We start from the raw sequence: 27,062 nt of genomic DNA on the forward strand, positions 1-27,062 counted from the left end.
TCCCCTAGGCTGTGGGATCCCGCTAGAGGCTGGGGGAAGCTCCACAAAGCTTTCCCTTTTTACTGTAAGCACTTCTCCATGAGTTACATTTGTATGAAGTCATTGCATGTACGAAGTCACTGTTGTTATTTTAAGGAGCTTGGTGTGATCATCTTAGCATTTCTGCAATAAGCCCACTTTCCTCCTGTAAGCAGAAGCAGCAATAAAGAGGTGTCAACTTGAATGGCCAAATACCTGAGGTCCGAAGCTTCTTCCTCTTACTCATTTTATCCCTCCCTAGAGAAATCTGAAAGCAAGAGCAAATCTCGTCATTACAAGCAGTTCCTGCCTCTGGGTACAGACCCAGTGGCCTTGGCTGAGGCCACCCCACCCCCACCTGGGCCCATCTGGCTGCCCCAGGGGTCGCTTGGGCCCCAAGGGGACACAGGGTGGGAGTCATGGCTACCTTGGGCTACGGCCGAGTTAAGAAGTTAAACTCCTCCATATGGCAGAGAGCAGAAGGGGAACTGCCTATCTTCTGTCCAGGGCCTGAGAGCACCTGGGCCGCCCCCCTCTAGTCTCTAAGATGGGGCAGCCCGTGTGAAGCCCCCTCCCTCCAAGCTGGGACCCTTCTAGGGACAATGCAGGATTTTCGAGGTGACACGTGGGGCCCTTCAGGGTCATCGGAGGACTTTAGAGCGGCCACCGGGGAACCCTTCAAGGGGTGGGGCGCCCTTCGGGGGATGCCTGGGGTCTTGGGGAGGCAGGAGTCGCCGCCACAGGTCAATTCCTTCCAGCCTAGGGGGCCAGACAGGCCAAACCCAATCTGGGCCAGAGAAGTTGTCGAGGTCCCTCTGTCCTTAACAGGAACTGGGAAGATCTACCTGGATCTGTTGGGGGATAATTCGGTTAAATAATTTGCATAAGATTTTTCTGAGATAAGAAAAGGTAAAGTTGGCCCTCACGGAGGCCGGGCAGCTGGGGGTCCGAGGCCTGACCACTGTGGACCCGGCTTCTGGTTACCAGGCCCACCCTAACCCTACCCCGGCCACCGAAAAGCGAGGAAGGCCCAGACCAGCGTCGCCAGGAGAGGCCGGATCTCGCAGGTGGCCAACCGTCGGCCTCCGCCTCACCTCACACCCGCAAACACTCCACCTCTTTCCCTCACACTTCGAGGCCCCGTCGCGCGCACGCGCGATGCCAACACCGCCCCTCGCACTTGCGCACGCTCCGCCTCTTTCCCGCGCAGCCCGCGGCACCGCCCATCGCTCCGCAGCGCGCCTGCACGCTCGCGCACTGCCTGCCGGGAGTTGTAGTTTCAGTGCGGCGGGCCCTGCAAGTCCGGTGGCTGCGCTCGGGTTCCGCGGAGCCCAAGGGCCGAGGCGGAAGTGGGGCGGCCACCCGGGAGGCCGAGGGTGCGAGGTCGGCGGTTGCGGGGCGCCAGCGAGGGGCGTGGGATTCAGGAAGGGCTCGTGCGCGGCCATAGGCCCCGGGGGAGGCCAGGCCAGGGGTCCGGTGGTCCGAGTATCCAGCCTGGAAGATGCACAAGAGGAAGGGACCCTCGGGAACCCCGGGCCGAGGAGCCGCCACCGCCCGCCAGGTGAGTCTGTACCCCACGGCCCGGCCCAGGGGGCCCTTCCCACCCTTGTCACAAATTCAAGGGAAGGCCCCACCCCCAGGGGAGCCCGATCTTCACCCCAGGTGAGCCCCGGTCCCCGCCCCCCTGGTTAGGTTCGACTCCCAAAGTGCGGCCTATTGGCCCCGGCTCCCCAGCTTCTGGCGCCCCTCCCAGGTCTCAGGGCCACCTGTTGCCGCAGCAGCTCCAGTTCGGGAGGGGAAGGCCTCGGACCTGGGGTAAGAAAGGCAGTTACGGGTCTCCTGGCCTGAGCACTCGTGGAACCCTCGCATCAGCCTGGCCAGGTCAGACTCTTTTATCCCCATTGTACAGTTGAGGACACTGAGACCCAGAGAAGTGAAGACACCTGCCCAAGGTCATAGGGATTAACTGCTTGGCCAGAGCTAAGCACAAATCCAGAGCTGCTGCCATGAGCCCACAGAACTGTGGTTGGGCTCCTTCTCCCTCCCTCATTGCCTTTACCCCAGGCACTGGGAGAGTTTGATTTTTCTCAGCTTTGATGGAAGGAGCTCAGGCCATAACTTAGTGCCCAGGTATTACAGTCTGAGTGACGTGAAGTTCCCTCCTGGATTCTACACGTTGGACACTTGGCTCCACCACTCTAAGCCTCAGTTTCCTCATCTGTAAAATGGAGCCTCTAAGAGTCCTTATGTCACGGGATAGTTGCGAAAATTCATTGAGATAGCTTATGGAAAGTGCTAGAACATAGCACTCAATAAGTGTTGTCATCATCATTATTACTATTAGATGGAGACATATATGATTGCCAATATTTGGCCATTTTTGATCCAAAGAAAAGGGGTTAATTTTGTGTACTTCAACCTGATATTATCACATCATGGTTGGTCATTAACCAGGATAGGATAGGAAGACAGGTATGTTACACAGCAAAGCCCCCAATTCCAACTTCTACGTCGTCTAGGCTTCTATTTGCTCTTGACGCCTCCAACCTTCCTTCATGGCTCGCTCTGCCAAAGATGCTGGAAAGGAAAAACCAAGGTGTGCAGAGTGGCTTTGCCGTGGGGCAGGGTGTGGGGCCTTCCTTCCCCACTGACCTTGGCTAGCAGCACATCATGGGTGTGGGCTTAGAGCAGGCAGTTGGGTCTCTCTAGCTGCCCTTTGCCCCATGTTGATCTGTGCCAGAGGACCTGCCCACCTTGGGACATCTGTTGTATTCTGGGGCCTGTTCTGGCCTCCTGGCACTCCCCAGGGAAATGGCTTTCCCCAGCTCTGGGTTCCCTTCCTTCCAAGGGGACTCCAGGTCCATCATGGGTGCCTCGAGCTAGCTGGGGTGCATCCCAAGGTCTGACTGAACCCCCATTGTTCCCACAGCTGGGCCTACTAGTTGACCTCTCCCCAGACAGCCTGATGATCCCTGAGGACGGAGTTAACGATCAGGAACTGGAGGCTGAGTTCTTGGCTTTGGTGGGGGGCCAGCCCCAAGCCCTGGAGAAGCTTAAAGGCAAAGGTAAGACTCTGAACACACCCTGAACATTTTGTGAGCTCCCTCTGTGGGCGGGGCTTGGAGCTGGGCTCTGGGGCGATGGTGAAATGGAGACAGAGAAGGTGCCTGCCCTTCTGGCATCCACAGTCTGGGTAAGAGTTAAGCAATCAACTCTGGAGCCAGAATGAGGTTTCGAATCCCACCTTTGCAACTTACTGGCTGTGTGACTTGATGAATTCCAGCACCTGTGTGGGCCTCCGTTTCCCTGTTTGTAAAATGGGAATATGACCACACTTACATCACAGGAGTTAATCTTCTAGTGTTCATCAGGCACTTCACATAGGACGTGGCGTGCCCTCCAACCCACTGTTCCGTGACCGGGGCTGGGATGGGGAAGGCACAGAGCAATGGGGGAGACCTGTGAGCTGGACAGGGCTTCCTGGAGGAGGCACCTGCAGTAGGGAGGGCCAGGTGAAGAGTGGGGGACTGCTTCTGGGGGGTGGGTCACAGCACATGGAGAGGCCCTGGAGGAGATGGCAGGGGCCAGGGGACTCTGCAGTGGTCAGGTGGGGCTGGAGCTCGGGGCAGAAGGAGCCTTTACACTTTGTAGCTAATGCAGTTGATACTCGTTATTCATGGATTCTGAATTTGCGATTTCACCTACTAGCTTAAATTTATTTGTAACCCCCAAATCAGTGCTTGTAGTACTTTTGCAGTCTTTCACAGACGTGCACAGAGCTGCAGAAAACTTGTCTCCCGATGTGCACGTTCCCAGCTGAGGCGACACTCCGCCTTCTTGTCTCAGCGCATAAATAAGTATCCTTTCTTTGGTGTGTTCAGTGCCACATTTTTCTCTTTTTTGTGCTTTTTGTTGGTGATTCTGTGAATCCACGTGGCCCCCAAGCGTAGTGCTGAAGTGCTGTCTCCTGTTCCTAAGCGTGAGCAGGCTGGGATGTACCTTCTATATAAGCTTCATTCAGGCGTGACTTATAGTGCTGTTGGCCTCGAGTTCAATGTTAGTGAATCAACAGTATATATTAAATAAGGTGTCTTTAAATAGAAGCACACATAAGACAAGGTTGTGTATTGGCTGGGGGACAAAAGTGTGCCCAGAGGCTCACGGGAACCTCATGCTGTATTTCCTCCAGGGACAATGGTTCAGTATTTGCTCATTCCATGTCTGCGGCAACTGTATAGCACATGGATACTGCGGATAACCAGAATAACATGAACAACAAAATGCTGACAGTATGCTGTTCTAAGAGCTTCACTTACCTTTAGTCCCCACAAGCTACCTATGAGGGAGAGACTATTGTTGTCCCCATCCAACAGATGTGAAGACTAAGGCCCAGAGAGGTGAAGTGACTTGCCCAAGGTCCCGCAGTGAGAAAGTTGCAGATCTGGGGTTCCAACTCAGGCGGGATAAGGAAGAGATGAGACCAGAGAGATGGGCGGGGAGGGGGATCATGCCTAGCTGGCCCGAGGGCAATGGGGTGCCGTGAAGGGCCAGGAGGGGGACATGCTGCCCCACCGCCTACTACCCTATTTTTCGGGGCCGTGGGTGACCAGGACGGGAGGCTGGGGGCTCTTGAAGGATCCCGGTCCGGCTGGGGCCTCCCCCTGCCTCTAGGTCCCCTGCCCATGGAGGCCATTGAGAGGATGGCCAGCTTGTGCATGAGAGACCCGGACAAGGACGAGGAGGAGGGGACGGACGAGGAGGATGTGGAGGCTGATGATGACCTGCTGGTGAGCACCCGGAATGGGGCAGGGGACCTCCCTTCCGTTGCTGCCCCATCTGGCAGGCCCTCACGACTGGCCCCTGGCTGTGTGTCCCTGCAGGCGGAACTGAATGAGGTCCTTGGGGAGGAGCAGAAGGCTTTGGAGTCCCACCCTCCTGTGGCCCAGGTATACCTCCGAAGACACTGGTCCCTGAAGCCCAGGGTTCAAGGCCTTCCTCTTCCCCTCTCAGCCATGGGACCTCACTCAGGTGGCGGGACACCACTGAGCCCCAGTTCTCTGCCCTGGGAAATGGGATGATGATTTCTGCCCCTTTGGGGTTAGGGTAGCAACATGCCTGGTATCCAGTAGGTACTCAACCAAGGAAGACGTCAGGGCGGGCCCGAGTGGGGTCACCGCCCAGACTGTGTGCTTGGCCCCTCCCGCAGCCAAAGGCCACAACGCCCAGCCCAGGATTGGAGGCCACCTTGCAGGAGAGGCTGGCCCTCTACCAGACAGCGATCGAAAGCGCCAGGCAAGCCGGAGATGGTGCCAAGATGCGGCGCTACGACCGGGGGCTTAAGGTGAGCGGGCAGACGGGAGGGTACTGGGACCTCATCACCCAGCTCCAGGCCCCTCCCAAACCCACATTCACATCTTCTCCCAGACGCTTGAAAACCTGCTGGCCTCCGTCCAGAAGGGGAAAGCCATTGATGAAGGGGACATCCCGCCGCCTGTGGCTGTGGGGAAGGGCCCAGTGGCTACGCCCAGCCACATCCCAGCACCCACCCAGCCGGTCCCTACGAACCCACCGGCCCCAGATCCCCGGGTCATCGTGGAGGGTCCTCCTTCAACTGCCCCAGCCTCATCCCTGGTCTCCGCTAAGCCCCAGCTGCCCTCAGGTAGGACAAGGACAGGGCTGGGCTGACGTGGGATGGGCCGGGTATTTATTCAGTGGTGGGGCCCTCTGCGGGGTTGCAGGCCCGACACCAATTGTTAGATATTTTTAATACCCTTCCCTCGCCGGAGCCTACCTTCCAGGGGGGACATGAGCTCACAGAGAAGTTTTGTGTGTGTGGTGGCAGTAAAATATATTTAACAACACATTTGCTATTTAACCATGTTTCAATGTGCAATTGAGAGGCATTTGGCTTATTCACAATGTTGCTCAGTCATCACCTCTGTTTCCAAAACTTTTTCCTCACCCCAAACGGAAACTCTGTCTCCATTAAATGCTAACTCCCCATTCTCTCTCTCCCAGCCCCTAGTAACCTCCCTTCTACTTTCTGTCCCTGTGGGTTTGTCTCTGTAGACATTTCACGTAAGTGGGATCGTCCGTCCACTCTTTGCCCTCCTGTGTCTGGCTTCCTTCACTTAGCATAATGTTGCAGTGTATGTGTCAGAACTCCATTCCTTTCTATGACAGGGTAACATTCCCACACATAGGGTTTTGGGGGTTTTTTTTGTTTGTTTTTTACAGAAACACAACATTATTTTATTAGTCACTGTAATTTTAATCATGACCTCTTTATTTTTTTTCACATTGACAATGTTCAAAATCTCAAGACCTTTTAGGGTTTTTTTAAAATTTTTGTATTGGAGCATTGTTGATTTACAATGTTGTGTTAGTTTCAGCTGTACAGCAAAGTGAGTCAGTTTTGCATGTTAATATATCCACTCTCTTTTAGATTCTTTTCCCATATAGGCCATTACAGAGTATTGAGTAGAGTTCCCTGTGCTTTACAGGAGGTTCTTATTGGTTATCTATTTTATATATAGTAGTGTGTATATGTCAATCCCAATCTCCCAGTTTATCCCTCCCCCCCTCCCCCGCCTTACCCCTGGTAACCGTAAGTTTGTTTCCTACAACTGTGACTCAATTTCTGTTTTATAAATAGGTTCATTTGTACTCTTTTTTTAGATTCCACATATAACTGATATCATATGATATTTGTCCTCTGTCTGACTTACATCACTCAGTATGACAATCTCTAGGTCCATCCATGTCGCTGCAAATGGTGGTATTCTGTCCTTTTTTATGGCTGAGTAATATTCCATTGTATATATATACCACATCTTCTTTTTTCTTTTTTTAAATTAATTAATTAATTAATTAATTTATTTTTGGCTGCGTTGGGTCTTTGTTGCTGCGTGCGTGCTTTCTCTAATTGTGGACGGGGGCTGCTCTTCATTGCAGTGTGTGGGCTTCTCATCGCGGTGGCTTCTCCTATTGTGGAGCATGGGCTCTAGGCCTCCAGGCTTCAGTAGTTGTGGCACGTGGGCTCAGTAGTTGTGGCTCGTGGGCTCTAGAGCACAGGCTCAGTAGTTGTGGTGCACAGGCTTAGTTGCTCCACAGCATGTGGGATCCTCCCAGATCAGGGCTTGAACCCATGTCCCTTGCATTGGCAGGCGGATTCTTAAGCACTGCGCCACCAGGGAAGTCCCTGTACCACATCTTCTTGATCCATTCCTCTGTTGATGGACATTTAGGTTGCTTCCATGTCCTGGCTGTGGTAAATAGTGCTGCAATGAATGTTGGGGGTGCATGTATCCTTTTTTTTTTAATATCTTTATTGGAGTATAATTGCTTTACAATGTTTTGTTAGTTTCTGCTGTATAATAAAGTGAATCAGGGCTTCCCTGGTGGCGCAGTGGTTGAGAGTCCGCCTGCCGATGCAGGGGACACGGGTTCGTGCCCTGGTCTGGAAAGATCCCACATGCCGCGGAGCGGCTGGGCCCGTGAGCCATGGCCGCTGAGCCTGTGCATCCGGAGCCTGTGCTCCACAATGGGAGAGGCCACAACAGTGAGAGGCCCACGTACCGCAAAAAAATAAAATAAAATAAAAAATAAAATAAAATAAAGTGAATCAGCTATATGTATACATACATCCCCATATCCCCTCCCTTTTGCGTCTCCCTCCCACCCTCCCTATCCCACCCCTCTAGGCGGTCACAAAGCACCGAGCTGATCTCCCTGTGCCATGCGGCTGCTTCCCACTAGCTATCTGTTTTACATTTGGTAGTGTATATATGTCCATGCTACTCTCTCACTTCATCCCAGCTTCCCCTTCCCCTCCCCATGTCCTCAAGTCCATTCTCTACATCTGTGTCTTTATTCTTGTCCTGCCCCTACGTTCTTCAGAACCATTTTTTTAGATTCTGTATATATGTGTTAGCACACGGTATTTGTTTTTCTCTTCCTGACTTACTTCACCCTGTAGCATGTATCCTTCAAATTATGGTTTTCTCCGGATGTACGCCCAGGAGTAGGATTGCTGGGTCATATGGCAGCTCTATTTTTAGTTTTTTAAGGAACCTCCATACTGTTCTCCATAGTGGCTGTACCAGTTTACATTTCCACCAGCAGTGTAGGAGGGTTCCCTTTTCTCCACACCCTCTCCAGCATTTACTGTTTGTAGATTTTTTGATTCCCTCGCATAGGGTTTTGAGTGAATAATTCCCAAGCCCTCAGCTTGTCTGTCTTTCCTATAAAACTCACCTGCTGGAGGACGCACCTCCCAAGAAGTTTCTTTCCCCCAACCTCCCTTCTCCCCCTTTAGGGAAGGAACATGGGGATCTGCCCCAGGGGCAAACGCTGCCCTGGTGGGAACCAAAGAGATACTTGAAACACTGGCCTGGGGTTCAGAAAGTGAACCCCTGGTCTCTAAATCCTTCTGCAGCCAGGCTGGTTTCTAAGCTTTTGTTTTTGGCAAAGTTCAAGGATGACTATCAGAAATCATCACCTGAGATTCTCAACTGAAATCATCAACAATTTTTCATAATGGAGTTTTTGGTATGTAGCTGGGCAGGGGCTCTGAGAATCACGTGACGTCACAATAATAAGACTATCTCTTCTATTTGTCGATGTGAAGCAGGTTTCTCTACATATTAAAAACAAAAAAGGAAAGTAGGAAAAGAATAAACAAGGAAACAGAGATAAATGTTAGGAGGTGGACCCAGCCACCGCCATGTCAGCAAGAGCTGCCTTGCCAATAAAATTTTACTCTTAGTATATAAAAATCATTTGTCAAAAAAGCTCAATATATTTAGGCTTTGCTCAATTTCGTGCTGATAATAATTGTAACAGTAATTCTATCCTGGAAGAGAAATTCTTTAACACAGAGACTTGCGATGGCAGGAAACAAAGCCAATCACATGTCAAGGTGTTGGGGAGAGGGGCAGATAAATTAGGAGTTCGGGATTAACAGATACACACTACTATATAGAAAATAGAAAATAGGAAAACAACAAAAACCTACTGTATAACGCAGGGAACTGTACTCGGTATCTTGTAATAACCTATAATGGAAAAGAATCTGAAAAAGAATAAATAAATAAATATATATAACTAACTGAATCAGTTTGCTGTGCACCTAAAACTAACACAACGTAGTAAATTCATTATACCTCAATTTTAAAAAAACGTTAAGGTGTTTTAGACACCTCTTCAGACAAGTCCTCCAAAACTAAAGCAGTGGGTCCAGTTGTCAGTCTGAAAAAGTACAATGCATGCTGTTTTTCAGGTGTTTCTAGGATTTCTGGACACTGGGTAGTGTATCTATTGTATTTTTTTTTATATACTGACAATTGTACCTATTGCTTTCAATTTAGGGATACTTCCCCTAAAAACTGAGCATATTGTTTGAAACTGTAACTAACATACTGTTTAATAAGCCATTTAATCCTGTTTCCCAACTTTGCTGATACAGTGCCTAGATGTACATTTAAATGTACGATGGGGTTGTCAAAAAAAGCCTTTCAAGTACCCACATATATCATGTTAGGATGCAGTTCTGCGGGAGACGTGGATGTAAATAAGGGAAGATCTGAAATTCCCGAGTGCTAAATGTGAACCCTGGCATATATTTAAATAGTAAATGTTGGTATATAGTCAAAAGAATATCTGAAATTCCTGATTGCTAAATGTGAACCCTGACATATATTTAAATAGTAAATGTTGGTTTGTGTTGTTTCAACCCACTGACTTTGCAGTAATTTGTTACAGCAGCAACGGGAAACTAATGAAATAGCAAAAAATAATTTTTACCTTTTTCTGTATATTTTTCCCCAGTCAGTTTTAACTTTGCTATTTTTTATATAAGAAATTAAAAATTTTTACGGAGCAAAAATATATATATATATATATATATATAGTAAATGTTGGTATATAGTCAAAAGAATTGAAAGCAGGGACGTGGAAAGCTATTTGTACACTTGTGTTCTTAGCAGTATTATCCACAATAGCCAAAAGGTAGAAGAAACTTGGTGTTTATTGACGGATACAGGCACACCTCGTTTTTTCTAGTTTTTGCTTTATTGTGATTCAGATATTGTGGTGTTTTACAAACTGAAGGGTGGTGGCAACCGCGCTTTGAGCTAGTCTATTGGCGCCATTTTTCCAACAGCATTTACTCACTTTGTGTCTCTCTGTCACATTTTGGCAATTCTCACAGTATTTCAGACTTTTTCATTATTATTATATTTGTTATGGGGGTCTGTGATCAGTGATCTCTGATGTGACTGCTACAATTTGCTAAAGGCTCTGTTGGTAGTTAGCATTTTTTAACAATAAAATATTTTTATACTAAAGTATGTACGTTGGTTTTTTAGACATAATTCTATTGTACACTTAATAGACTACGGTATAGTGTAGTAACTTTTACATGCACTGGGACACCAAAAAACTGAGTGACTCACTTTATTACGGTATTTGCTTTATTGCGGTGGTCCGGAACCAAACCCGAAATATCTCAGAGGTATGCTTGTAAATAGATAAACAGATGTGGTCCATTCATGCAATGGAATAATATTCACCCTTAAAAAGGAAGGAAATTCTGACACATGCTACAACATGGATGAACCTTGAGGACATTATGCTGAGTGAAAGAAGCCAGTCACAGAAGGACAAATACTGTGTGATTCCACTTACAGGAGGTCCCTAAAGGAGTCAAATTTGTAGAGACAGAAAGTAGAATGGTGGGTGCCAGGGGCTCGGGGAGAGGGGACAGGGAGTTAGTGTTTATGGGGACAGAGTTTCAGTTGGGGAAGATGAAAGAGTTCTGGAGATGGACGGTGGTGAATGTTGCCCAACAATGTGAACGTGCTTAATACCACTGAACTGTACACTCAAAAAGGGTTAAGATGGTAAATTTTATGTTGTGTGTATTTTACCACAGTTTGAAAAAATAAAAAGGGAATATTGGTGAGTTTCAAATCACCATAGTAGTTAGGATACATTTGATTTAAAAGAGTGGTGTGATGGTTTTCTTTACCAAATGTCAATATTTGGAGACACTGGAAATGACAACCCTTCCTACTTTTTCAACTTAAAATGAAAAGTTTTCGATGTCAACTTAAAAATGTGTAAGGATACATAAAGTTTTCCAGAATTCTCTTGGGGGCAAAACAGCAATGGCTCCAGAGACTGACAGTCGTGCGGTTGCGTCCCCACCATGTCATCTTCAGGCTGTGTGACCTTGGGGAGGCAGTATCCCCTCTCTGAGCCTTAATTCTCAAATCTATAAGGTGGGCCTAAGAACAGTCTTTGTTGTGAGAATTAAGTAGAAATGGTTTGCGTGCTGTTCCCCCTCCCAGGTCCCTGCAGCCCAGGACCTCCCAGGTCCCTGGCCCAGTTGCAGAGCCGCCAGCGCGAGTACAGGCTGGCCGCCCTCCGCGCCAAGCAGCAGGGAGATACCGCCACTGCCGCAAGACACTTCCGCGTGGCCAAGGTGTGCCCAGACTGACGGACAGGGTCGGAGGGAGAGGACAGGATGCTCCTGACATTGCATGATGGCAAAGAACAGGGGCTCTGGAGTCAGAGTTAAATCCTGGTCACTCCGTAGCTGTAGTTTGCTGCACCTCTTGAAGGCTCAGTTTACCCTCTCTGTGAAATGGGCATAAGTGTCTGGAAGAGGCTTGAGCAAGTTGCTGCAAAGGAAGGGACAGAGCGGGGAGTCCTCTGTTGTGGGCAGGGCATAGAGACTCCCCTCAGGGTCATGGCCTCCAGCTGCAGCCTCTTCTCCTGATCTTCCTTTTCCCAGAGCTTTGACGCTGTCTTGGAGGCCCTGAGCCGCGGGGAGCCTGTGGACCTGTCACGCCTGCCCCCTCCACCTGGTGAGGACCCCACCCTGCCCACCCTCCAGGACTGCTGGAGGCCTCCACAAAGTTCTTTCTAATACTGCCGCCCCTGTTGGTCAGGCCCAGGGACCCCACCTTCAGGCCAGGCCAGCCTGGTGGGGGAAAGGGCGGCCACAAGCAAGCCCCCCATTGGACTGGACCTCTCTGCCCCCAGACCAGCTGCCCCCAGACCCACCATCACTGCCACCACAGCCTCCAACTCCTGCCGTCGTGCCCTCCATGCCAGGTAGGCTTCTGGGACCCTGTGGGGTGGGCCAGCCAGAGCAAGACAGTCTCCCCGACCCTAGACTCTTAACTCTATCCCCTGGTCTGGCCCAGAGGTTCCTGCACCCCCAAGGACTCTCCTGGAGGCGCTGGAGCAGCGGATGGAGCGGTACTGTGTGGCCGCGGCTCAGGCGAAGACCAAGGGGGACCAGCGGAAGGCTCGCATGCACGAGCGCATTGTTAAGGTGTGTGGAGACCAGGTGGGCGAGTTGGCAGCCCCTCGAAACCTTGCCCAGGAAGCCCTAACACCTACGTTCCCTGCAGCAATACCAAGATGCCATCCGAGCCCACAAGGCTGGCCGAGCCGTGGATGTGGCCGAGCTGCCTGTGCCCCCAGGTAGGCCCCACCCCCGGCCCCTACCCCTCTAACCTCTGAGCCTTTGCAGATGCTATTCCTTCTGACTCTGCAGTCTCAGGGAGCCGATGGCTTGCACATTCAGAAATTCTGCAAGCTTGTTAGACGATTGGTAGCTTAAAATCGGTCACAATGGGGGAGTTTATACCACGGAAATTGGGAAACAATAAAAATCAGGAGGTTTTATTTGGAGAGCCTGTTCACCAGCCCACCACTGCCTGCTCCCTCCCTTTCTTCTTTGCTTTTGACTCAACTCCTTCCTAGTCATCAGCTCTCAGTTTTACAGATACCTGCTCAGCCTCCCATCAGCCCCCCAGTGGGTAGGAGGCATCCTCTGGGATCTCAGAGCTGCCTGTGTGTCCCCCATGAGAGCAATTATGTGTCTGCACCTTGGTCCCGTGGGAGAACCTCCAGGCCCAAGACTACCTCTTATGCCCAGCACACTACCTCACACAGTGCTTGCTTTTTGGAGTCTGGTCGAGGCCCAGCCGGGGTCAGGCAAGAGGAAGGGCAGGCAAGAGGGAGGTTGGAATGGTCTGGCAATCTCCACCCAACCAGCAGCATCTCCTTTCTTACATGCAAAGTAGATTCAATGGCCTGAGGCTCCTTATGGGGGAGGAACCTGAGTCTCCACCATCATGGTGTTGGCCCCCCCTCCTGATTGGGTCCCAACTGGCCGCCCAGGCTTTCCCCCGATCCAGGGCCTGGAGGCCACCGAGCCCACCCAACAGAGCCTGGTGGGCGTCCTCGAGACTGCCGTGAAGCTGGCCAACCAGGATGAAGGCCCAGAGGACGAAGACGATGAGGAGCCTAAGAAGGTGTGAGGGGCCGGGGCCTTGGGGCGAGGCCAGGGAGTGGCAGCAAAGCCAAGCCCCAGCAGTCCTGGCCTTGAGCCAGAAAGACCCGGCAACACAGCCGGCCCTGCTGCCTTCTGGCTGTGTACAGGCCATTGGGCAAGTCGTTTTGCTCTCCGACCCTCGGGCTCCTCCTCTGTAAACTGAGCACAGTAATAGTCCCTACCTCCCAGGGCTGTTGCAAAGATTCAGTGTGAACAAGATCATATGTTGTGTTCAGTGCTGAGGAAACAGAAACTAAGACGGTCAGTGTTGTCAGTGTCGGGCCCTGACCCTTTGGGGAGTGGACTCATCACAGGTGCTGGGAAAGCTCTGACTTCCTCTCTATCCCTCAGCAGCTCAACAGCCCTGCAGCCCCCACAGCCCAGCCCAAAGCCCCACCTTCAAAGGCACCCCAGTCAGGATCTGCCCCAGCAGCTAAAGCGGCCCCCAAAGGCACATCCACCAGAGGTAGGTACACCTGCCCCACCTGGGCTGCCTGTTGCCTGGCCGTGGGTTGGGCAGCACCCGCAGACGCCCCTGTGCCCACAGCCCAGCAGCAGCTGGCCTTCCTGGAGGGCCGCAGGAAGCAGCTCCTGCAGGCGGCGCTGCGAGCCAAGCAGAAGAATGACGTGGAGGGCGCCAAGATGCACCTGCGCCAGGCCAAGGGGCTGGAGCCCATGCTGGAGGCCTCACGCAACGGGCTGCCCGTGGACATCACCAAGGTGAGCCCTCTAGGCCTGCTGGACCTTCCCAAGCACTCACCCTTCAAGCTCATGCTGCTTAGCAGCCATGTGACTTGGAGTGTATTAGTCAGCAACCAGGTTAAGCCACTGAAACAAATAGGCCTCCCCAAGACAGTGGCTGAAACAAGACAGACATTTATGTTTCTTGCATGTAGCATTCAGGGCATTCTGGTCTCTAAAAGACAAAGCCCTTCAGGGCCCAGGTTCTTTTATCTTGTTGCTCTGCCACACCCTAGGTCTTGTCCACATGGTCAAAGTGGTTTGACGCCTTGTCTGCATCCCAGCTATGAGAAGTTACATGGAGTTGCCATCACTTCTGCTTGCCTCCCATTGGCCAGAGCTCAGTCACATGGCCACCCCTAGCTGCAGCAGAGACTGGGACATGTAGTCTCTTGCTGTGCGCCCAGGCAGGACTCCATTACTAGGGAAGAGGGGGTGGGGATCAGACTTGGAGGAAAATGGATAACAGATTCTGCCATTTGGGGCAGGACCATCCACTTCCCTTTGAGCATTACTTTTCTCCTTGGGAAAGAAGGAAGAACAGGGGCAGGGGATGAAGCCATAGTCAGGGAAGGCCTCTTTAAGGAGGGGTGACGTTTCGGCAGAGACCCGGGTGGGCCTGCTCCTTGCTGACCAGCGGACCCTACCTCATGAGCCTCGTCCTCCCCAGGTGCCACCCACCCCTGTCAACAAGGACGACTTCGCCCTGGTCCAGCGGCCCGGCCCAGGTCTGTCTCAGGAGTCTGTCCGGCGCTACGGTGAACTCACCAAGCTCATAAGGCAGCAGCACGAGGTGAAGGGGGATTCCCCACCCAAGTCACTACAAGGGCATGGGCCCCCAGCCCTCCCCTCACTTTCTTCTGCTCCCCCAGATGTGCCTGAACCACTCTAACCAGTTCACCCACCTGGGCAACATCGCCGAAACCAGCAAGTAAGAGGCCCCGCCCCCATCCCCACCAGACATCTGCACCCCCAGCCTGCCCCTGGGACCCGGGACCTGAGCAGGGCCCTCTTGCCGGCAGATTTGAGAAGCTGGCGGAGGACTGTAAGCGGAGCATGGAGACTCTGAAGCAGGCCTTTGCCCGGGGTCTCCCCACACCCACTGCTCGCTTTGAGCAGAGAACCTTCAGCGTCATCAAGTAAGGCCCCTGAGACCCCCCCCCAGCCCTTTGGAGAGGGGTTTGTGCGCCCCGGAAGCCAGGATTTGCCTCTGGAGTAGAGTTTGGGGAGCTGGTGGGAGCACAGTGTGTGCAAGGGTCCTGAGGCAGACGTGACGCGCGAGTGAAGGACGGCGATAGGGTGTTGACAGTGACACATTTGGAAATGGGGATGATCTAGTGACTGTAGACATGTGCCTGGTCCCAAAGGCCTGGGCAAGCCCGTGGGATGGTGATCTTGGTTCTGCTCCTGTTAAGTCTTCTTACACCCCAGGGAGTTGGGATTGTTTTTTCCCACTTGTAGATGACATTAGGTGCAGCCACTGGGATAACCTAAGATCCCCATCTAGGATAACCCACACCCCTTACCCCGGCTGCCCTACATCTGCACAGCCTGGCTCCCTATCACTTCAACTCCTCCCACTGTCCCCACTTCACTCACTTTCTGCCACATAGACCTCTTTTTGGTCAATCAGACACACCAGCCGTGTTTCCACTCAGGGCCTTTGCACCAGCTATATTTCCTCTGCTCAGACTCTCTCATGCAGGTTACCATGTAGCGGCCTCTTCTTGACACTCAGAGTCACCTGTGATGTTACCTCCCCTGAGAGGCCCTCCCTGATCACTCTGTCTAAAGCAGCCCCTTCTGAGCACACTCCACTCTCTCTCCCCTGTTTTAATTCTCTGCAGAGTTGTTGTTGTTTTATTTGCTTATTTATGTATTCATGGGTCATCTGTCCACTCAGCTAGCCCCGGTTCCATGAGCAAAGGCATGGGGTCTGCCTCGTTTACTTCTGTGTCCCCAGCAGTGAAGACACTGGCTGGCATATAGTAGATGCTCAAGAAATACTGTCAAAGAAAGAGAAGGTCCCACAGCAGCTAGGGCCACTGGCTGGTGCAGAGTAAGTCCCAAATAAATATATGCAGAGTGGAGAAAGGACTCAAAAGGTAGCCAGTGGTGGACCTGGATAGAGAATTCTAGTCTGTCTGGTCCTAAAACTCAAGCCTAGGCGCTGAGACACCCCTAAGAGACTGGGGGGAGGGCAGAGAAGGCGGGCAGGCAGTGGCACTGAGGTGCCTCTGTCTCTTGCCCGCCCTCCTGGAAGGATCTTCCCTGACCTCAGCAGCAACGACATGCTCCTGTTCATTGTGAAGGGCATCAACTTGCCCACACCCCCAGGTGAGGGGGCGTCAGGCAGGGGTGGGGCCGTGGGGTCCACCCCTCTGCCCAGCTCTGACCCTCATCTGCCCACAGGGCTGTCCCCCGGTGACCTGGATGTCTTTGTTCGGTTCGACTTCCCCTATCCCAATGTGGTATGTGGGGAGCTGAGGAGGGACGGGCTCAAGCCCCATCAGGCCCGGGAGTGAGTCTGGCCGGGGTTCAAGGGCAGGCGCCCCTGAGCTTTTTCGCTTCCTGTCTGGTCACAGGAAGAAGCTCAGAAGGACAAGACCAGTGTGATCAAGAACACAGACTCGCCTGGTGAGCCTTGGGCGGGAGGCAGCCCTCCTCAGAAAGCCCATGAGACCACAGCCTGACCCCTCCCTCCTCCCTCCCTCCTTCCCTGGGCAGAGTTCAAGGAGCAGTTCAAACTCTGCATCAACCGCAGCCACCGTGGCTTCCGAAGGGCCATCCAGACCAAAGGCATCAAGTTCGAAGTGGTCCACAAGGGGTAAGCTGGGGCCACAGGCGCTGCATGGGCTCTAGAAGAGGGGGAGCTCCCCTGGGCCGACCGTCCTGTCCCCTCTCACACACACAGGGGGCTGTTCAAGACCGACCGGGTCCTGGGCACAGCCCAGCTGAAACTGGACGCCTTGGAGACAGCATGCGAGGTCCGGGAGATCCTCGAGGTGAGAGGTGGACATTCGTCTGACCGCTCCGGTGTGGCCGTGCCGCTCATGAACACCACCCAGGTGCTGCCTGCCCTGAGCCCCCAAGGGTCCCCTCTGCTGGCCCAGCCCGGCCCCGGGAGTCCCAGACCTCCCTGCTACCCGGCCTTAAATACCCTCAGCACCCTGCTCCTTTATGAGCAGCTGATGTGTCAGCCGTACCCACGGACTCGTGTTTTGGAAACTGCTTTGGTCTCCCTGAGCCCAGCCCTGAGCCTCCAGCCGCTGCCTGCTTCCTAACAGGCTCCCCTCACTCCCACCCAGGTCCTGGATGGTCGCAGGCCCACAGGGGGGCGGCTGGAGGTGATGGTTCGGATCCGGGAGCCACTGACGGCCCAGCAGTTGGAGACGACAACTGAGAGGTGGCTGGTCATCGACCCCGTGCCAGCAGCTGTGCCCACAGTGAGACCCCTGCCCATCGGCAGCCCCAGGGAAGGAGGGAGGCTTGGTTCAAGGGGACCGAGACTCACAAGACTGGTTCTGTCCTCTGAAGCAGGTTGCTGGGCCCAAAGCGAAAGCCCCTCCCGTGCCTGCTCCTATGAGGGAGCCGGGGAACAGGTAGGTGGCTGGGCCCGGCTGTGCTGGAGAGAACCCCCTTCTGCTTATCTCAGCCTATCCTGGACCACTTCCCATCAGGCACAGATTGGAGCATGTCTCTCCCCTGCTCCAAGACCTTTCCTGGCTTCTCTTCTCCTGGAGCGTCTAGTTTAAACTCCTCAGCTTGATCTTTAAGACCTTTTGTGATCTCCGTCAATATGTCCAGCCTTCTCTCTCCCCACTTCCTCCTGTTGGTTCATGGATACACTTAGTTTTCACTGACCTCTGGGCTTCTCTGTGTTACAATGTCCTGAGCACCCCTATCCCCACACTATCTCCTTGTTTCTCTGCCCAACTCTGGCTCCTTTGAGTCCCAGCCTGGCTCTCACCTCCTCCAGGAAGCCCTCCCTGACACCTGGCGTCACAGTTGCCTGGGTGTACAACCATTGTCCCTATTAGGTTGTGGACTCGGCAACACAGGGGTGGGCCTGGCTTGTCTCCCGCTGTTCCCCAGTGCCCAGTGTGTCTGTTGAATTAATGGGGTCGGGGGTGGGAGATCCCTGCAGCGCCTCACCCTTCCTCAACCCCATAGATCAGCCCGGCCCCTGCATAGTCTCAGTGTGCTGGCCTTCGACCTAGAGCGTCTGGAGCGGAAGGTGGGTACCCATCCTGCAGGGCTCAGTGGGGCAGGATTGGGGGTCTGCAGGCCCGGGCACGGCCCTCACAACTCCCTCTGCACCCACCCCCCGCCCCAGATCCTGGCCTTCAGGCAGGCACGGCGGCCAGTGCCCCCCGAGATGGCCCAGCAGTACCAGGACATCATACAGCGCAGCCAGTGGCAGAGGGCACAGCTGGAGCAGGGGGGCCCCGGCATCCGGCGGGGTAGGATCTCAGGGATGAGTATGTGGGGGAGGGGCGGGGCAGGGGGCCCCATCGTGACCGCCTCCCTCCCTCAGAGTACATGGCCCAGCTGGAGCGGCAACTGCAGTTCTACACAGAGGCCGCCCGGCGCCTGGGCAACGATGGCAGCAGGGTGAGCTGTGGGCGGGCCGGGTGGGCGGGCATCGGGGGGCCGGGGCTGCCAGGGGCTGCCCACTGACCTCCTGTTGACCCCTCAGGAGGCTGCCAAGGAGGCACTGTATAGACGGAACCTGGTCGAGAGTGAGGTGAGAGGCTTGGGTATTGGGGACGGGGTGGGCAGCTGTGGCCATGTCCCCTCCACCCTGACCTCGGCGGCCTCTCCCCTCAGCTGCAGCAGCTCCGCAGGTGAGGGGCCGAAGGGGCGGGCGGCCCCTGGAGAGCCGGGAGCGGGCCCAAGGCCCCGGCGCTGGGAGGAGCTAACGCGGCCACAGCCTCAGACCAGACAATCAGACAATCAGAGGACAATCGGCTCTGGATGGACACGTTCCCCCGGCTGGGCCCACCTGGCCCGACTGGAGCCTCCCTGGCAGGGGACGTTGCGGGCGCCAGCCTGTGTGTGCCCCTCACCTAGGCCTGGCCGGGTGGGCCCCAGAGAGTCCGTTTGCACAGCCCAGGGGTGTGCGGCCCCTTGCCTGCCTCCGAGGTGGGAGGGCGGCTAGGACCAAACCTCAAGGGCCCCTGCAAGCACTTTAGTTCCAGCCCGTCCCCAGCCTTAACCCTGATGCCCACCCACACCCCAAAGAAGCCACTGAGGCCAGCCAGAGCCCAGCTGGCTCCCCAGAGGGTTGCCCTGGCCCAGCTGGGCCCCCAGGGCTGACACACGGAATAAACAGCCAGGGCCCTACCTGGCTCACTCTGTCCTGCCTTTGTTTCTTGCTCCTGCCCTCAGTGCCTGGGCTGGGTCTCCTTCACGGCTCCCCTGGGGGCTGATGGAGAGGTACCTGCGAGAGGAGCAGGCTGGCAGGGGGTGTGCCCGTGAAGGATGTGTGCTCCGCGCACACTTGCTGCGAGGACGTGTGTGAAGGCCTGTGCACGTGTCCTGAGCGTCTGTGGCCCACCTGGGGGCATCCGCGAGTGTCTCTTCAGCTGGTGGCCTTGGGCGTATCTGGGTTTACACGTGTGGTCAGGTCATACGTGGTGGTGCCTGGTGACCCGTGTGTGTCTCAGGGCCTTGACAGCCAGCCCTGCCGCTCACTGGCCGCAGGACCTGGGCCAAATTGCCTGACCCACTTAGCATCCCAGAGCTTCAGCTGCTTCTGCTGGACGCAGGGAAGACGAGAGCCCCTCCCACAAGCTGAAGGGCACCTGGCCGGTGGTGAACACTTGAAAGGGCTAGGCTTTGTTGTTGGCTGCACTGTGTGGCGTGTGGGATCTTAGTTCCCCATCCAGGGATCGAACCTGCGCCCCCTGCAGTGGAAGCACGGAGTCTTAACCACTGGACGGCGAGGGAGGTCCCGGGCTAGGCTTTATTGTTGCTGTGGCCATCTGCACGGGCAGTGGGGGGGTGTCCAGCAGGGTCGGAGTTGCCTGCACACCCAGTGTGCGAGCTGCACGCTTCAGTCTCTCCCTGGGCTGCCCGTGTGTCGAGGTGACACCCCTGTCCCAGCATCCTGGCCAGCGTGGGTTAGGCGGGCCCAGCTCTCCAGGCCTGAGAGAGCCAGCTCGAGGCCCCAGGTTGGGCGCTGTCTCCTTAGTCCACAGCCCAGCAGAGCCCCAGGTGTCTGGGCTGCTCTACTGCGCCCCTCCAGGCTCAGGGGCCCTCTGCCCGTGGCCGACGTGGGGCTGTGGGTGGCAGCTGGACCAGGACTGGCTCAGGGTTACCCGTTGTGTCCACCACGCGAAGGTGCGGGAGGCCCAGGAAGGCCTCGGGCGCTATGCTGGTCACGTGAAGCCTGTTGGCCCTGGACCGAGAGGTGGGCGCGAGGGCGTTTTTGAGGGGAGGTGCCCCCCCAGGCCTGCTCACGTCCCCCACAGCCCTCCCTTGTCCACCCGGAGCCCCCTGGCCCTGCCACCCTCAGGGCACCTGAGGAAGAGGGCACGTAGGCGGGGCGTGCTGAGGAAGGCTTCGGGGCCCACGTGGCTGATGCGGTTGCCCTGCAGGTGCAGCTCCTCGAGGGCCTCAGGCAGGTCGGGGGGCACGAAGGACAGCTCGTTGTGGCTGAGGTCCAGCACCTGGGCAGGCGGGCAGAGATGGCGCCGTGGCGGCCCCAGGCCCTGGGCCACCCGTTTAGCCAAGCCCCAAACTGCTCTCCTCCCAGCCCGGTCCTTCTGCCCCCTCCCTCAGCTACTTTGTGACTGCCAAATCCTGCCCTCAACAGAGGTAAACTGAGTCCCCTCTGGGGCAGGCCCTGTTCTAGGCGGTGGGGGCCCAGACAGGCAGGGTCCCTGCCTGCTGTGGGAACCGTTGGTTCAGTTAATCCCTCGCAAAGATGGTCCTTCCTTTACCTCCTCGTGCCCTTCTAACTGTTCGCTTATGCTTGTTGCTGACTGCTCTCCCTAACTAGGATGTCTGTGCCCAGGGCCAGGAGCTGTGTCCTTCTGTGCCCAGTGGCATCTCCAGGACCCAGAGTAGCGCCCGGCACCCACACATGGCCTGAATTCTGGGGCATCGACAGCACTCAGAAGGAGCTAGAGGCTGGGGAGGTGGAGGGGTGGTCGTGGAGGACCAGGTGGCAGGGGCAGCACAGACAAAGGCCTGGGGGCCGGATCTGTCTTATGCACCCCAGGGCTGGCCTGCAGTGGGAGCTCTCTTTGTGGCATCTCAGAGCCTTGCAGGGGAGTTGCTGGGCAGGCCGGCCGGGGAGTGGAGGGGCTGTGGGGACACCTGCGGGCATTCAGTGTGGCCAAGCAGCCCACCCCTGACCTGGAGGGCCTGCAGCTCATGCCAGGTGCCAGGCCCGATGTCACCCACACGCAGCCGGTTATGCGCCAGGCAGAGCTCCTGAAGCTGGTCCAGGCCGGCCAGCGGCTCAGGCTCGAGGGCCCGCAGCTGGTTTCGCTGCAGCCGCAGGGTGCGCAGGCTGGCAGGCAGGCCAGAGGGCAGCAGGGTCAGCTGGTTGCCGGCCAGATCGAGGCTGCGCAGGGCCCGCAGCCGGCGGAAGGCCCGGCGGTGCACGCAGGCGCTGGCCAGGCGGTTATAGGCCAGGTTGAGCTCAGCCAGGCCGGGCGTGGCGGCCAGATCGCGGGCACCCAGCGTGGTCACGCGGTTGTGGGGCAGCACCAGGGCCCGCAGGCGGCGGGGCAGCGCCTGGGGCACACGGTCCAACCCGTTGCCGTAGAGATGCAGCGTGTGCAGGCCCCGCAGCGGCCGCAGTGCCCCGGCCGGCAGCCCCGCCGCCCCCAGCTGGTTGTGCTGCAGCAGCAGGTAGCGCAGCCCTCGCAGGCCACGCAGCCGGGCAGCCTCCACCCAGCGGATGCGGTTGCGGCCCAGGTGCAGCACGGCCAGGGTGTGCGGCAGGCCGGCGGGCACCGCGGCCAGCTGGTTGTGGGACAGGTCCAGGTACTCGAGGCCGTGCAGCTTGCTGGCAGGAGAGAGAGGGTCGGCGTCGGGCTGGGTGCCCAGAGTGGGGGGTGTTGAGGTCTGGTCCCGAGAGACGTAAGCTGGCGATTCCAACTTGGGAGTGATGATTTGAGAGATCTGGGTAGGAGGTAAACCTGGGGGTGATCAGGGCAGATTCCAGCCTGAGGGTTAAATGTAGGGGTGACCAGGACAGAGTTCTGGGTCTGAGATGTTCATGTGGCAGCCGTGTCGTTGGGTAGTAGGACTGAGGCCCAGGGTGTGGTTGGAGACAAGGATGCTGCCAGGTGCCTGGCTGAGCCTGGCCCATTGTAGGCGCTCACCAAGTGAGGCCTTGAGTTAAGAGTCATACAGAGGTGGGGGATGGAGGCCTGGGGCCCCCAGATGCTGAGTCCTCAGCCCCTACTGCCGGCACGAGGCCGCACCCCCGAACCCCCTGTCCCCAGGCCCCACCTGAACGTGGTGGCGTGCAGGCCGCTGTCCGTCAGCTGGTTGTGCTGAAGGTAGAGCTCCCGGAGGTGGGTCTGGCGACTCAGGGCTCCTCGGGGCACCTTGGAGATGAGGTTGTTCTGGGAAGGGAGCAGAGCATGAGACAGAGGGTCCGGGACAGAGGGCAGTGGGGAGCCACAGAGGGCTCTTGAGTAAGGGACCAGGAGCTCGCTTGAGCAAGGCTGCCCACAGAGAGCTTGTGAGCGACCAGTGCCAGTGGAAGGGACTCAGAGACATTTCTGACTACTGGGATAACAAGGAGGTGTCGGGGTGTCGCAGGAGAGAGGTGCAGGGAGCCCAGGGAGGTGGGGACCCGGGGATGGTGAGGGGAAGGAGGGGCACCTGCAGGTGGAGCCGCTCCAGCGAGGACGGCAGGCTGGGCGGCACATAGCTGAGCCGGTTGCTGGAGAGACTGAGGGTGACGACTGCCTGGGAGCCGTGGAAGGCGTCGGGCGGCAGGCCTGCATTGCTCAGCTGGTTGTTGTGGAGGTACACGGACCTGAGGGGAGCCAGGCTCCGGCCACCAGCCCCGCCCTGGCCTCCCCACCGCCCCGCACCCCAGCCACCTTCAGTGTGAGAGTGTGTGTGTGTGTGAGCGTACGTGGTCTCTGCTTCAGTCTTGAGTTCTCCAAACAGAGCATCCAGGGCCCTGTCTCCCCACCAGACCCCCCCCCCCCAAGGTGGGGAGTGACCCCAGGCATATCTGAGACCCCTGGGGCCTGGGCTGGGCCAGGGGCTACCTGAGCGCAGGCTTCTCCCCAAAGGTGAGCGGGAAGATCTCCGTCACTTCGTTAGCAGCCAGATCAGCGACACGGAGGGAGCGGGGCAGAAACTGGGGGGCCACAGAGAGCTGCGGGAGTAGAGTTGCACTGGTCCTGTGGCCCCGCTCCTGCACCCCACCGCCCGCTGTCCCATCTACCCTCTGCGCTATGTGACCCCAGCCCGGCTGCACCCCGTGTGTGTGTGTGTGTGTGTGTGTGTGTGTGTGTGTGTGTGTGTGTGTGTGAGGGGGGCTCACCTTGTTGTGGGCCACGTAGATGTGCTGCAGCTGCGTGAGGGACTCAAAGGCCTCGTCAGGCAGGCCTGTGAATGAGGTGGGCAGTGAGGGGACCGCTGGTGTGGGGTGGGGGCAGGGCGGAGTCTGTGCTCCCACCCAGCCAGGGACTGGCAGAGGCTCCTCCAGGCCCCGCCCCCCACATCCTCAAAAGCCACAGCCCCTGCCCCCCATCCCCTGAGTTTCCATCCTGCTCAGCAAAGGGCAGTGCTGGGAACAGCCGCAGACCTGCCCACAGACCGAGCTGGGGAGGGAGAGGGCGGCGGGGACCGTGGTGGGGAGGGGCCGCCTCCCATCGTCCCCCTCACCCTCGGAGGAGATGAGGTTGTTGTGGAGATTGAGGGTCCGCAAGCCGCTAAGGCGTGACAGCTCGTTGTAGGGGAGCTCCTGGAGCTGGTTGTTCTGTGGGGCAGGGAGCGGGGCACTCACACCCTGACCCCCGTGACCCTGGGCCCTGCTTCTCAGCTTCCCGTCAGCCTCAGCAGTGAGCTCTGACACCCCATCACCCTCTACTCGATCCCAAATGCCTTATTACCTCGGAACAACCCTGTAACCAAAAAGAGAGTGGCCCCCAGCGCCCCATGCACCCCTACAGTTGATCTCAAATGCCCCGCCACGCTGACCCCAAGCAACCCCGTAATCACCAGACATTGACTTCCCCGACACCCCTAAACCCTCAGCCCCTCCCACTTCCAATATCTGTGCCCCCACCTCCTCTCACCGGACACACAGGGCCCTGCACCCTCTTCAAGGCCGACTCGCATCAGTGCCAAGACCCTCACGCCCAATGCCTCACCCCTGCACGTGGACCCCACACCCCATCACTCTCAACCCAACCACTCCCCAGGCTCCCCGCTTCCCCTGGGAGCTACCCTGCACCCCCACCCCAGGCCCCACCTGCAGGGAGAGGTGTTGAGCTGCCCTGGTGATGTTGTCCGGGAACACCCGAAGGTCCAGGCCGGCACAGTCCACTGTGTCAGCCCGGGGGCAGGAGCAGCGTCGGGGGCAGGCCCGGGGCGGGGGCTGCGAGCTCTCCCCCAGGTGGGGGAACGAGGCGTCCTCCATGCCGAGGGCGGGCGGGGGCCCAGGCAGCAGCAGGGGCAACAGCAGTAGGCTCAGCCACTGGGAGTTGAGGGACGGCTCAGGGTGTCCCCAGGCTGGGCACCGGGTCACCATGGCGACAGGAGCATCCCCGCATGGAGGGGGGCGGGCAGGCAGGCCCCACCCTCAGACCCTCCCCTGCCCCAACTTACCATAGCCAGCCCCAGGTCTGCCGTCTTGCCGGAACTGCTGACCAGGGTTCCCTAATGGAAAGCAGGCGGTCACCTCCTGGAGGTTCTGCTGTGGCCGCCACCGCCCCCCATCTCTTGGCGCTGGCCACTCTCCCCCCCGCCAGCCTGTTCTCCCAGAGGCTCAGGGGAGCTGGCCCACCCTTTCCCCGCCCTGCGGAGGGCAGGCAGGCACCGGATGGGGTGATGAGGACAGGCCAGCCTGTCCCCTCTGTCCCACCCACCTCCCCCCAATGCTCCGCGCCACCACCCCCCTCCCCCCCCCCCCGCCCCCGCCGCCTCCCCAGCTCTGCTTGCGTAACCTCGGCCAGCCTGGGCCGGGCCACAGGAGCGAGGAATGTTTGGGGGAAAGCTGAGATTTGCCCTGTCTGGTATTTGGGCCAACCGCAGGAGTAGAGGTGGGGGCAGAGGAGTGGAGGATGCTTCAGGGCACAGGAGGGTCCCCAAGGAACCGGCGCTGGCAATGATGGGTCAGGGCAGGCCTGGGCTCAGCCTGCCAGTCCAGACACCGGTCTGTGGGCTCCCAGCCAGGTCTGCCATCTGGGCCCCTCCTCCCCCCCCCCACCCCCGCCAGCTGGCCTCACTGGCAGCCAGGCTCCCCCATCCCCAAATAGCCACAGCCGCCGCCCAAAAGGAAATTACACGTATTGAGGCACCAGCCTGGTGGTTAAGGATGTGCGCTCAGTGGCAGCCTGCCTGGGCTTGAACCTGGGCTCCGCCACCTCTCCAGGCCTTGGTTTCCCGCTCTGCAAAGTGGGGGAATAGTTGCCTCGCCTCCCGGGAGTGGTGTAAGGATTAAATGAAATCATGCATAAGAAGGGGGTGAGGGCTTCCCTGGTGGCGCAGTGGTTGAGAGTCCGCCTGCCGATGCAGGGGACACGGGTTCGTGCCCCGGTCCGGGAAGGTCCCACATGCCGCAGAGCGGCTGGGCCCGTGAGCCACGGCTGCTGAGCCTGTGCGTCCGGAGCCTGTGCTCCGCGACGGGAGGGGCCACAGCAGTGAGAGGCCCGCGTACTGCAAAAAAAAAAAGAAGGGGGTGAGACGGTGCCCAGCACATGCCAGGCCCTCAACCGCAGAGCGGAAGTGTGTGCTGAGGGGTGAGGAAGCCCGTCTCTGCCCCAGGTCCGATCCCCCGAAACACACCACTTACCCGTGAGACTTCAGAGAAGTCATTTTCCTGTCAAACCTCAGCTTTCCAATGCATAAAATGCAACTGACAGAAGACCCCCTCCTCAAAAGGCGGTCACAAGGCAAAGGCAGGTAGTGGGCCGAAAGTTCCCAGCACAGCATCTGCCCCACAAGTGCTCAGCTTGGGTTGGAGTGGCTGATGGGCTGCTCAGAGGACATGAAGGAGATTGGGGTGTCTCAGAAACAGATTGAGATGAGGACTGAGTGTATTTGTCTGGGAGACAGCAGCTGTAGGGGAGCAGGGATGTGGCAGAGAGAAGGAAGGGAACAGTCATGAATCGATGCGTTATCACTGGGGTAATCAACTTGCCTGGAACTTGCCAACTTTAGCTCTCAAAATCCTGCATCTGGGGAACCCTCAGTCCTGGTCACATTGGGATAGTTTGGTCACTCTTGTAATTAAGCAAATTCTCACTATAGGCATCTGGGGCTCAGTCTCGCTGGGGAACCCTGGGGGATCAGAGTCATCTCACCCGAGGGGTGAGAGAGCTGGGGTATTGATGCTCCAACTCCCTCCATCAGTCACTGGTTGAGAGCTGCCCCAAAGGGATCTGAATTCCCTGGCAGTTTGGGTAGAGTAGACTCCATCCCTAAAGAGATATTACATGCCTGCTGGTGAGGCCAGAGGGGGGCATGGTAGGCCCCAGACAGCACCAACTACAGGGGGCTTGGGGGGGGGGGGGTCAAGCCATGGGGTGATGGAAGTGAAGTATATCAGGTGGGAAGGAAGAAGGGACTAAGATGTGGAAGAATGATGGAGACAGAGGGTGTCTGTATTATTAATCCCTCTTCCACAGAGGAGGAAACTTGGACCCAAAAATGTACTCATTTGACCACGTTTCCCAGGACTGTGTGGCCTCAGGAGAGGGGTCCCTCAGGGCTAGGACAGAAGACGTGTCTTAGCTTTGACCAG

At 56.7% G+C, this 27,062-nt stretch overlaps 3 protein-coding genes across 17 annotated transcripts in view; 1 reads left to right on the plus strand and 2 right to left on the minus strand.

Annotated features, from left to right (window-relative positions):
* Positions 1 to 1,463, minus strand: part of BRME1 (break repair meiotic recombinase recruitment factor 1) — a 19,354-nt gene extending 17,891 nt beyond the window's left edge. For 3 of the 4 annotated variants that reach the window (XM_073803178.1, XM_033854173.2, XM_073803180.1), the window contains exons 1-2: positions 1,113 to 1,463; positions 235 to 286 (exon numbers count right to left, since the gene is read on the minus strand). In XM_073803178.1, the coding sequence (XP_073659279.1) occupies positions 235 to 286; positions 1,113 to 1,463 (403 nt within the window). Of the gene's footprint in view, positions 1 to 234; positions 287 to 1,054 lie in introns of all 4 variants that reach the window. The other variant, XM_073803179.1, reaches the window with a different exon arrangement.
* Positions 1,440 to 19,470, plus strand: CC2D1A (coiled-coil and C2 domain containing 1A). Of its 8 annotated transcripts, none has more exons than XM_033854166.2 (29): positions 1,440 to 1,579; positions 2,948 to 3,083; positions 4,690 to 4,805; positions 4,899 to 4,964; positions 5,225 to 5,359; positions 5,443 to 5,677; positions 11,370 to 11,503; positions 11,816 to 11,888; positions 12,067 to 12,138; positions 12,231 to 12,361; positions 12,441 to 12,513; positions 13,216 to 13,349; positions 13,721 to 13,835; positions 13,917 to 14,089; positions 14,781 to 14,903; positions 14,983 to 15,041; positions 15,133 to 15,249; positions 16,374 to 16,447; positions 16,523 to 16,581; positions 16,696 to 16,747; positions 16,838 to 16,937; positions 17,025 to 17,178; positions 17,419 to 17,556; positions 17,648 to 17,712; positions 18,284 to 18,347; positions 18,447 to 18,573; positions 18,648 to 18,724; positions 18,810 to 18,857; positions 18,941 to 19,470. In XM_033854166.2, the coding sequence occupies exons 1-29, from the start codon at positions 1,520 to 1,522 to the stop codon at positions 18,959 to 18,961; spliced, it is 2,931 nt and encodes a 976-aa protein (XP_033710057.1). In that variant the 5' UTR covers positions 1,440 to 1,519; the 3' UTR covers positions 18,962 to 19,470. The 8 variants fall into 8 exon arrangements, with proteins under 8 accessions (XP_033710057.1, XP_033710059.1, XP_033710061.1 ...); XM_033854168.2 differs by having other exon boundaries at positions 17,651 to 17,712; XM_033854170.2 differs by having other exon boundaries at positions 17,025 to 17,115.
* A 138-nt stretch (positions 19,471 to 19,608) lies between these two features.
* On the minus strand, positions 19,609 to 25,136 carry PODNL1 (podocan like 1). Of its 5 annotated transcripts, XM_073803182.1 has the most exons (10): positions 24,926 to 25,136; positions 24,570 to 24,794; positions 23,981 to 24,074; positions 23,637 to 23,701; positions 23,359 to 23,468; positions 22,961 to 23,117; positions 22,583 to 22,698; positions 21,476 to 22,133; positions 20,636 to 20,784; positions 19,609 to 20,513 (listed from the first exon to the last, which is right to left on the minus strand). In XM_073803182.1, the coding sequence occupies exons 1-10, from the start codon at positions 24,926 to 24,928 to the stop codon at positions 20,363 to 20,365; spliced, it is 1,728 nt and encodes a 575-aa protein (XP_073659283.1). In that variant the 5' UTR covers positions 24,929 to 25,136; the 3' UTR covers positions 19,609 to 20,362. The 5 variants fall into 5 exon arrangements, with proteins under 5 accessions (XP_073659283.1, XP_073659285.1, XP_073659282.1 ...); XM_073803184.1 differs by lacking the exon at positions 24,570 to 24,794 and having other exon boundaries at positions 24,926 to 25,135; XM_073803181.1 differs by lacking the exon at positions 24,926 to 25,136 and having other exon boundaries at positions 23,359 to 23,450; positions 24,570 to 24,907.
* Positions 25,137 to 27,062: the final 1,926 nt, after the last annotated feature.

The sequence above is a fragment of the Tursiops truncatus genome, chromosome 3, assembly GCF_011762595.2.
Source record: "Tursiops truncatus isolate mTurTru1 chromosome 3, mTurTru1.mat.Y, whole genome shotgun sequence".
NCBI classification, from domain to species: Eukaryota; Metazoa; Chordata; class Mammalia; order Artiodactyla; family Delphinidae; genus Tursiops; species Tursiops truncatus.